This window comes from Nematolebias whitei, chromosome 13 (genome assembly GCF_014905685.2).
Source record: "Nematolebias whitei isolate Nwh7 chromosome 13, NemWhi1, whole genome shotgun sequence".
Classification (NCBI taxonomy): Eukaryota; Metazoa; Chordata; class Actinopteri; order Cyprinodontiformes; family Rivulidae; genus Nematolebias; species Nematolebias whitei.
In genome coordinates this window covers 20,211,200-20,222,385 of record NC_056510.1, presented here as the reverse complement: position 1 = coordinate 20,222,385, position 11,186 = coordinate 20,211,200, and the positions used below count along the sequence as shown (strand labels likewise).

Here is an 11,186-nt window from a genome sequence, read left to right as displayed (position 1 = left end):
TATATATATATATATATATAGATAGATAGATAGATAGATAGATAGATAGATAGATAGATAGATAGATAGATAGATAGATAGATAGATAGATAGATAGATATATATCAGTGATATGCGGTGAGGTTTGTGACAGGTAAGGCACTGACTCCTCTGGAATTGGATGCTCACATATGAACCCAAAATAGAAGCTTATATTTCAATTTAGCCTTTTTTTTTTATTTCTTCCTCTCTCTAATACCGTCTGTTTCAACTGAAAATCAAGTATAGAAAAATCCTTTAGTTTTGAGATATGATCTTCCATTTTGTCTAAACAAATTTAAACAAGTGTACTGTTCTGCTACACCCCGGCCCCTCTGCGTAACAGAAGAACACACAGTGACAGCACCTGCTTCATTGTCCCTATAGGGCAGCACTGCCCCCTATTGGTGCAGCAAGGTACTTTCTGCCTCACCCTGTGTATTTTAACTATGCATTTATGATTGATTAGAAAGAAGAAATATGTTGCTCATATTCATTCAATATATTAGACAGACTGTAGAATATCATTATGTACAGCACATGTGTAATCAAACATGTATATTGGTGATATAAAGAGAGACAGCAATGGGCATGCTCCAACCACCTACTCCATACAAAGTATATTGTATATGACACAGCGCCACCAGAGGTGAACCACAGCACTACACTGGCTCACCTCACACATTTCTTCCATGTGTTTGAACAGGCAATGGGTAAATTCCATGATTTTGACATTTGAAGTGTTGCAATAAGTTTCTAAAACACTTTTTTAGAACAGTCAAGTGGTTAAATGCATTTACTCTTATCACTGTTTTTATTTGTGCTCATTCTTTTTCAGTGCCCAACCCCTGTAAGAATGTGTGCAGTCACCTGTGCCTCCTCCGACCTGGTGGGTACACCTGCACCTGCCCACAAGGCTCTCCTCCATCCAGTATTGACTCAACAGAATGTGATGCAGGTAAACATCAACAACAGCCGGACTGCTCAAACTGTCTGCAGCTTTGTGTAAACACTGACATGGCATCTGATGTCATCAATCCATTCTCCACTTGTGCTTGGCTGCTTGTGTATTGTTTTGTGCTATGGTGTGATTGACCGTCTGTATGCCCGGCTTTTGCATCTGCAGCCATTGAGCCTCCTGTTCCAATGCCTCTTGCATGCAGATGCATGAATGGCGGAACCTGCTACACTGATGAAGGAGGTCTGCCAAAGTGCAAGTGAGTTTAGTTGTAGATTTCATTATTAGACATCAAAGATCACCAACCATCAGCCATTGGTTCAACTACCAAAAGAGGATTAAATATGCAATCTTTTTATGTACAGAAAGCTGTTCTTATTGTTAAATATGATGTTTTGTGTGTGATCTTGACTTTGTGTAGATGTCCTTACGGCTATATTGGTAGCTACTGTGAGATTGGCAAATCTAGAGGTGCTCCACCTGGAACAGGTACAGCGAACAACTTATTTAATATATTACTCAATGATATTTTCCAATACTTATTGACTTCTGACATAAAAAGCAGGTGATCATGTATTTGCCTGGTAATATGTTTTTGTGCCCTTTTGTCTCTTGCGTTTGCAAAATATCACGAACAATTTGTCACATTTTATGAACATACGAAAGCATTCAGGGTTTATACAGCTACAATAAATTAACTTTTGTAGTCAGTCTGATTCAAAATGACCGTTACTGATGATCAGTGTTAGCAAACACTAGAAGGTGCTAACTCAGCTAGTTTTGCAGATATTGATCTACATTTGGGCGTGGTAGTAGCTGTGAGTCATACCCCACTCCAAGTGTTAACAAATCATGCAAGATTTTTGCAGCAGTCATTAACCGTGTGTTTTGCTGCTGCAAACAAAAAGCCAACCTAATGTAGTTACACTTTAGCTTAGGCTTAAAAAGTAGTTCAGAAAAAAAAAAATCTGAATCAGCAGCTTTTGGTAATGTTAAATCGTTAAAATAACGTTTCTTTAATAATCAGCCAAATAATACAACAATAAATTATAGTTTAACTTGTTTAAATGACTTGTAGTCATCCAGCTCATTGCAAGTCAGCAACATGAACACATTCATACTGTCTGTTCCAGCTAAAGACAGGATATTTTAAAACAGTACCTGCTTTTAACCCTTAGCATTTATCAAGCTAAACATAAATAGGTGAACAAAGAATCTGCTGCAATTTGCTCATTAATAATTGTTTTTTTTAGCATCAAAGTTTTTGCCCATGCATTTCATCGTCTAGGCTTTAATATTGAACATAAGGTGCATTTAACAAAACAAATTGCATGTTTTGAAGCATAATTTCATTTTTATGTGAAACGTAAAAAAACAAATTTGGAATATTACACCCTTGAATGGAGGCTACTCTTCATCTGCACCTCTCTGTAAATATACAATAAGTACACATCTGAATGATTAGTTTTTTTAATTTTTATTATTTTAGCTGTTGCTGTTCTCCTGGCTGTTATTATCATCCTGATTACTGGAGCCTTGGCTGCCGGTGTTTTCCTCAATTACAAACGAACAGGATCTTTCATTCCCTCCATGCCTAAACTACCAAGGTACCCTTCAGTTTCATTCTTGTCCTGTTTTTCAAGCCACATTTGTCCTGAAGATCACAAGCAGAATATTGGGATTAAAGTTCAGGTTGGAGTGTTTTGTTTTTGTCCAGCCTCAGCAGTCTGGTGAAGTCGGCTGACACCGGGAATGGGGTTATGTTTCGGTCTGGTGATAATGTGGATCTCGGGCCATCGCACATTGGAGTGTCTGTTATCGACACAGCCATGCAGATGGTGAGTTCAGGAGTTCAGTTAATGGTGTTTCAAGTGACTGAAAGTCTCCTGTCAGCTTTCCCCACTAACTTTTTGTCAAAGAATGTCATTTGTGCTACTTATTGACTCATTTTTAATCTTTCACACAACCCTCAGAACTGCTTATATGAGCAGAATTCAAATGTCAAATACAGAAAGCAACTCACCTTTATGATTTCCTCATAGGATGATAATTTTGCCATTGATGCTGGGAGACAGCCAATCACATTTGAGAACCCGCTTTATGCCACTGCTCCTCCTGTGTCCAGTGATGCTGCTGTCATTCATGCCACACAGGTACTCACAAATACATTTGTTTTACTGCATGACTTCTTTCTTAATAAACATTACAATATAAAGAACAAGAACAAAACATATACTGCTTGTTTTTCCAGAGCAGATTACGGTAATGCTTAAAAGTTTCATAGCAGTTTGACTTGTAAACTTTTAAAAGTCGTCACTTTTGCATTAGTTTCTTATTTGCCAACACATCTTCGGTTATGATAATAAAGACTGGCCGGGTTGGAACACAGTCCAAAACCCATTAAAATTAATTCAGGTAAAACATGTTGCAAAATACATTATGGCAAAAATATTTAATGAAATTAACTATTTAAAGCAAATATGGGGTAAAGCATGCACTAAAATGATCGCTTGAACCTCTTAGATAGACATTTTTTAGATTTTTACCCGTTTTTATGGATGAAATAAATTCTGCATTAGGCTTCAGTCTGACTAGTAGCTTTAAGTCCTGCATGTCTCTTTGTTTCTCCAAACTGACATCATTCTGACTTCTGTCTACAGACTACACAAAACTACTCAACAGACTCATAACAATGCAAACTATCCTTTTAAAACTTTGTGAGCATAAGACCTCCATTCTGTGTTCAAGGAAATGTAATTGAAATGAAAACTCTAGTAACATTTAACCAAGATGAGATCATTCTTGAAACAATGAGAATTAGGGTTTAGATTTACAATTTATAAAACTTATTTCTAGGATGTGATAATAATTTGACAGCTGTACTAAAAGGGATATATTAATCTGCTAAGGGAAAAAGAACTTGCATTGGTACATGCTACCCCAGGTCCTATAAAAATAATTTACGATGAAAATATAAAAAAAAACAGAAAAAATATACCGCGTAGTGTTTAATAACCTTTAACCAAATAGTGTCTGCAAAATATTCACAGGATTTTGAAGGACTTCCCACCTGCTTCACACACACATTTAGAAAATATTCATTCCCCCCCCCCCCCCCACACACACACACACACATTTACCACAAAATACTAGTTCACACAACGTTGTTTCTATTTCTTCGTGAACAAATCCATTCCACTTGATTAATAGGAGAATACTCAAACCACTTAAAGTCCGCTCCGGGTTTTCCTGGTTACCTACAACAACTCCACACCGCATGCAGTGTTTAGTCTGGTCATCTGTCTTGGCAGTGCGCTCACGGGGGACGAGGGGGAGACACCTCTGTTTTGCACGCTAGCTTAGTGCCACGTTAGTACTGGCAGTTGTTAACCGGGTTGAGGGGTTAGGATGTGTGAGCGAAGCAGAGCGCTATGTCTGTTGTACCTTAGCTAATGCGTCTGTATTGCACGCTGCTAGCTTAGCGCTACGTTACTTCTGGCAGTTTTCGACGCAGGGGGTGGGGTGGGGGGTGGGCAGAGTGTGCTCTATTCACACAAGGAGAGCTGTTGTTCAGGCTGCTTCTTGTGCCATGCTCTCTAAAATAGTTATTGAATCAAGTGTTTACTTATGTACATAAACGTAGATGTTTAAAAGCCCGTTAAAATACACCAGAATGCAGGAAATGGCATCTACTTTATTAAAAATTTTCTGGGGGAGGACACCCCCTCCCACACACACACCAGTGTTCCCCCCTCACATTTCAAATGCCTTGAGATGACTTCTGTTGTGACTTGGCGCTATATAAATAAATTGAATTTAATTGAATTGCTTCTGACGCCAGTGACCTGAACATTAATCACCCCTTTAAATCTGACAGCTTCAGCACAAAATTCCTTTTCTTTAGATATTCAGACACCTTTCTGTTCTTGCTTTTGACCAGGTGACTGTTAACGTGAGTGGCGATCAGCTGAATAATTTTGTGAACCCAGCATATCATGGAGATCAGAACGTGGACATCATTAGCACGTCTTCCGTTAGCAGCAACCCTGTTCAGGTGAAAGCTTCTCATCCACATGAATCCAGATACATTTACTGTAAATAAACCAAACTAGTTCAGCTGTGCCAACTAACTGCGTTTGTTTCCAGGAGTCAAAGTGGAGTTTGTTCAAGCGAAAATTAAAGCCGAGCACCACATTTGAAAACCCTTCATACTCAGAGGTGAGCTTGAAAAAAACAAAATAAAAATAACAAGAGATATTGCTTTTCCTGCAAAAATGCAGTGTGAATGCTTGCTGAAGAATTTGCTGAAAAACAGCTGAAATTAGCTAAAACATGATGAAATGGAAGAATAAACCTAACTTAACAAAAGACAGCAAAGAACACGTATTTGCTGAATTACATTTAAGTAAGCAGAAATGAGCTCAAAAATTAAGAAATTAGCTAAAAAGCTGAAATTAGCTAAAAATAGCTAAAAAGTAGCTGAAAAGGAAGAAATAAGCTTAAACTACCAAAAAGAACTGGAAGGAGCTGAAATAGACAAAAAATGTGGAATTAGCTGAAAAAGTTAAATGTAGCACAAAACTGCTAAATAGTAGCCGAAATAGCAGAAAAAGCTGAAAATATCAGAAATAAGCTGAAAGGAGCATGACAAGATGAAATTGGTTAAACAAAGTTAATTAGGCTCAAAGTAGCAGAAATTACCCCAAAAAGTTGAATTTATCTGAAAACAGCTGAAATTACGTAAAAATGCTAAAAAAGTTAGCCGAAAAGGTAGAACAAGCTTAAATTAGCAAAAGGAAGTTAGAAGAACACAAATATATTATAGTTAGTAGAACGAATCTGAAAGAAGCACAAAAAAGTGGAAATTATCTGGAAAACTCTGAAATGAGCAAAAGAAAAAAACTGCTGAAAAGTAGCTAAAAAGGCAGAAAGAAGCTTAAATTACAAGAAGGAAATGACAACAGCACAATTTTGCTTAATTAGGCAGAAAAAGTTGAAATGAGTAAAAAAATGTGGAATTAGCTGAAAAAGCTAAAATTAGCATAAAAATAACCAAATAGTAGCTGAAATAGCAGAAAATGCTGAAACTTGCAGAAATAATATGAAAGGAGCATAACAAGCTGAAATTAGCAGAAATAATTTAGAAGAAGCACCAAATGTTGTAGTTAGCAGAAAGAATCTAAAAGGCTCATAAAACAACTGAAAAAAACAGCTAAAAACAGCTGAAAGTAGCTGGAAAAAAGTTCAAATTTGCACAAGGAAGCTGAAAGAAGCTGAATCAGAACAAAATATGAAAGAAGTAGTAAAAGGTTGTAAACTGATCTAAACATTTGAAGGATGTTAAATTAGCTCAATTCATTTTCCATGAGAAAAAAAGTGGCAGAAAAGGCTAAATATTTCAAAAAGCTAAAGTTGCACCAATACTAAAAGTCATAGCACCCTTCTCCTGAACGAGCTGAACGTTTTGATATGATTTGCTGAAATAGCACAAAAATTGTGGAATGAGAAAGACTCTGAACAACTAACGGAAGGAAACTGGATCACAATAGTGTGAATGCTTCATAAACATTCACACTATTATACAGAATATAAAACAGAGACATAAATTAGATTACAATCTGGATTATTTTACAGATGAAGGATGAAAAGCCTGTTGGAAGCAGTGGGGACGCTTCTGCTCCGGAGCCGTCTCCGTTCGTCCCCGCCACCAAACCCCCAAAGAAGGATCGTCCCAGCGCCTTCTCACCAACCGAGGACAGTTTTAAGGACACGGCCAACCTTGTTAAAGAGGACACCGACGTATAACCCCTCTCTTGACGGACGGGAATCGAAGAAACACACTTTGCACAGAATTTATTTTTTTTATGCAGCCTGTGTACAAAACGTAATTTGTTTAAAGACAGATAAAAACAATATAATGGAGGAAAAAAAGTCTTCTGTCGCAATGCCTTCTGACATTTCTTATGCCAATTTTGTGGTAATGTTTTTTTTCTTTATTATGATGTACAATATGTATATCTTTGCACTGAAGCTGTTGATAGAAATGTTAATATGTTGTATATTTGTAAATTTTGGCCGTAAGATTTTTTTTCAGAACATAGTCTAGATTTAAATTTTTCAACATAAACACACACTATAACAAGTATAAAATGTGACCTGCATATTGAATGTATATGATCAGAGGTTACCGGAGAAATATGTTGATATTTGTGCCACCAGCTGAAGATATTTTTACTCCATGTTGAATATACCTCATTTCAGGGCTGACAAATTAAAGCACAATAAAATAAATCTGATTTTAAACACAGACATTTTAAGTCATTTCTAGTCTACGTTAAGGAGGAACATAAGCTGATATTGATTCTGATTTTGATATTGTTGCTGGCAAAACTAAAATAGTACGAAACCGTACTTAAATGTGTTGCCTGCATTTGGACGTAAAGATCTTGGACAAGCAACACAAGACTCAAAAGACGCAGATGTAGACATTTTTCTAAACAAACTGAATGACTTCTTCACACACTGATTTATTTTGTATCACGAGAACAAACTGCGCCTGTGATCGTGCAGAACAAGCCCGTATGAATGAAACTGCTGCTGCTGAGACATAAATGAATAAATGTCCTATTTTTTAACACAGTCTTGTCACGTTTTACTTTGTTGTGATTAAGTGGTTGCACAGATTTTACAGATGCAGTACGATATGTTTGATATTTAGTTTAGTCCACCTTTAGGTAAAGGAAGGAGGACTCTGACAATAAAATCAGCCACAAAAGAAGGGAGGTAGGACAGAGGAATCCAGAAGAACTTAGCGTCCCAGCCTGCTCCGTAACGTGTGCGTGGATAGCGAGCAGTTAGTGCATGCTCCATGCACCTGGTCACCTTACCAATGTCTGAATTACGCAAGATCCTCAAAGAGAAGTTCTGCATTCTCACATCTGACAAAGAAGAACAATTCACTGAGTAATGCACAACGTGTTTTTATTTTAAAGATGCATATCTACTCACAGTCTTCAAGGTACGCTGCCCCATATGAGGTTTTAATGTCCCGAGGAAGGCGTGCCCACAGCCTCTTGAGGTCAGCACTAATTAGATCTGGGCTGGTTATATTTGTCTTGAAGAAACCAGGCTCAATGATGCTCACTTTAATACCAAAGTGGTGCATATCCCTCCTGCGAAGACAAACGAGGCAGTGAGTTTTTATGAAATAACTGAAAAGCTTGACTTTACTGCGCGTTTCCCCTTTTCCATCACAAGGTCCATTTATTATTTTCATTTTAAACCATTTTTTTTACAGTGACCATCACTGTAAGCCTTTCAGCTCTTTTCCATTTTGTTGTTTTTGCATGTGTTCAATTTTCATCTTTGTGTTTTTGACAGTGGCATTACGTCTATATCAGTTTCACAGCCATGTGCATTAACCCTGTTTTTGTCTTGCTACCTGATGCTGTCAGAAAACGCTTCCACTCCATATTTGGAGAGACAGTAACCTCCACCGGTCAGCGACAGTCTCCCCAGGACACTAGCGATGTTTACCACTCGGCCGTGGGCTTTCTTCAGCAGAGGCAGAAACTGGAGGGTCACATCAATAAGCCCTATCAGATTCACATCCAAGACCTTTGTGAAATCCTCCAGCTGCATCCAGTCTGTTGGGCCGATAGGCATTGCCCTGCCAGCGTTATTCACCAGCCCCCACAGACCTGTGCAACAACAATAACAACATGTATGATCTAACAGTGGAAGGATTTGGCTATAATGTGATCTATCAGAGTAGAGACGTGTGTGTAACATACTAAAATCTTCGTTTTATTTGTCTGTTGCCACTCTGTCGAATATAAATGTTTCCCAAACAGCATCCCTTAAAAGTTGTTCAACAGAAAAAAAAAAAAAAAAAAAAAACTTCTGGTTTAAATGTTTTCTGCATTTTCGTTGGTTTCTTAATAAAATTAGATATTTTTGGCCATCTAAACCTCACAGTAGCTATTTTATATTGCCTAATAATGGTGAATATATGTGAGTTATGCTAATTTACTACAGTTGTCCTGCTTTGATTTACATGCATTTTAAAATAAAAATGTAAATAAAAAAATAAAAAAAAATAAAAAAACAATTACAGCACTAAAAATAGCTGTTTCTAGTTATTTATCTAGAAATAGCTAGTTTGAAGAGCTGATAAAAATATATATATATATTCAGATTTAGAAATGGATGCATGAAGGGCAGATGTTATGTAAGCTGCACATCTGTGTGGACACCAGCAACAAAATTGTAGTACTATATACTGTAACGCTGAGCATCATTTTGTGACGTAAACCACATTTTGCTGATAGTACAAAATAAATGCATTAGAGTAAAAGTCATCAAAATACTAATGAAATACTTTTCTGTCACTAATACAGTATGTTCTTTGTATTGTAGGTGAACCAGTGTTTTTAATCTAACTGCAGCGAGGATTTATTTGACTGTTTCTGGTTATTAAACTGCAACCTGTGAGATTTTTCCACCTTTCTTTTTAGGAGCAGAAAACGTTCTGAACACATAAGTAGGAGGACGATGCTCCAGGTTTATCTCCCCCAGTGCTTCTCTCTGACTGGCACCCTATCAGTGGTGTGCACCTCCTGCTGCCCGCCCAGCTCACCTCTCTCCCCGACCTCCCTCCTCACAAATTCCACTGCGCTCCTGATGCTGGCGCTGTCTGTAACATTCAGCAGGAGGGTCTTCATCCTGGGGGAGGCTGCTGCAGCCAGATCTGCTGCACCGTTCTCCGTGAGACATGCTGCTATGACCTTAAAGCCCTTTCTGTCCAGTTGTCTGGCCAGAAGGTTCCCAAAGCCGCTGTCACAGCCTGTGATGAACACATGCTTCTGACTGAATCCATCAAGTCTCTGAGAATCTCTGAAGAACCAGCGAACAACAGCAAAGATGGCCAGAAGTAAAACACAGGTAAAGGCTAGGTGTAATAGCGGGACCTAAAATATAAAACAAATGCAGCTTTAAATTGAAGATCATAACAAATATATATTTTAAAATGAATATATTTATAAAATATAAATATTAATGTAAGTGTTGAAGGGGAAAAAACATCAAGACGATGGTTACAAAAAGAGAAAAATCTGCTAATCTGTGCAAAATAACTTACAGTCGACACCTGAGTGGAGAAACTTGAATAGATTTGAAGACGTTTAAAACCCTGATAAACTCAAGTGAAACAAAACTCAACCTTAGATTCTGGATTATTGAGCATGACTCAGGACTTCAGTGTTGTTTATTATTCCACGTCATCAAATTTTATAAGAATAAACGGTATATTTTATTTACAGCTGCATTTATTTATCACAAGCAGAATCAGTAAAAAGTTGTACATTAAAAAAAAAAGCCTTTAAATTGAGTTTTTACACATCGGCAGCTTTTGAGAAAATGCTCTAGTTTCTTAAAACAAAACAAAACAACGGGTAAAACTTTTTCGTTGTGAGCAGAATAAAACAGATTCACTGCAATTTTTGACTAATATGTCTGAAAAGTAAACTGTGAACACATTTTTACTCAGAATTATTAGTCTCGAGGTGTCAGTTTTGTTTCTTGTCTTAACACTCGCATTGTTTAATAACATGTAGAAAATAAAGTGAATATTGCTCCAAGTAATAAAATACTTAATTTATTTATTAAATGGCTTCAGAAAAACCTCTTATCATTTGTGCAAAACTTAATACACTGAACAAAAATATAAATATGTACAGCACTTTTGTTTTTGCTCCCATTTTTCACAATCTGATCTCAAACTAAGACTTCTTCTATGTACACACAAAAGGCCATTTTCTCTCAAATATTGTTCACAAATATCATGATTATTACACAGGTGTGCTTTAGGCTGACCACAATAAAAGGCCACTCTAAAATGTGCAGTTTGATCACACAGCACAATGCCACAGATGTTGCAATTTGAAGGAGGGTGCAGTTGGCATCCAACCCGCCTCACAACCGCAGACCACCTGTAACACCAGCTCCAGTTGTTCATTGCCAATATCACACGCCTGCCCATACCATAACCCCACCACCACCATGGGCCATTCGATTCACAACGTTGAAATCAGCAAATCTCACTTGCACGCCATATGCACCAGTCTGCCACCTGCCCTACACAGTGAAAATCGGGATTTATCTGTGAAGAGAACACTTCTCCAACGTGCCATATGTCATTGAATATGAGCAT

At 37.4% G+C, this 11,186-nt stretch overlaps 2 protein-coding genes across 2 annotated transcripts in view; one reads left to right on the top strand and one right to left on the bottom strand.

The window, feature by feature from the left end:
- lrp2a (low density lipoprotein receptor-related protein 2a) overlaps positions 1-7,613 on the top strand; it is a 57,526-nt gene extending 49,913 nt beyond the window's left edge. The window contains exons 70-78 of the mRNA XM_037686950.1: positions 857-976; positions 1,145-1,235; positions 1,398-1,465; positions 2,466-2,583; positions 2,694-2,814; positions 3,019-3,129; positions 4,917-5,030; positions 5,123-5,194; positions 6,611-7,613. Coding sequence (XP_037542878.1) covers positions 857-976; positions 1,145-1,235; positions 1,398-1,465; positions 2,466-2,583; positions 2,694-2,814; positions 3,019-3,129; positions 4,917-5,030; positions 5,123-5,194; positions 6,611-6,781 — 986 coding nt within the window. The 3' untranslated portion in view covers positions 6,782-7,613. The remainder of the gene's footprint in view (positions 1-856; positions 977-1,144; positions 1,236-1,397; positions 1,466-2,465; positions 2,584-2,693; positions 2,815-3,018; positions 3,130-4,916; positions 5,031-5,122; positions 5,195-6,610) is intronic.
- Positions 7,614-7,690: 77 nt separating this feature from the next.
- rdh1 (retinol dehydrogenase 1) lies at positions 7,691-11,186 on the bottom strand. Its single transcript, XM_037686153.1, has 5 exons — positions 11,151-11,186; positions 9,615-9,945; positions 8,418-8,676; positions 7,985-8,148; positions 7,691-7,914 (listed from the first exon to the last, which is right to left on the bottom strand). The coding sequence occupies exons 1-5, from the start codon at positions 11,184-11,186 to the stop codon at positions 7,691-7,693; spliced, it is 1,014 nt and encodes a 337-aa protein (XP_037542081.1).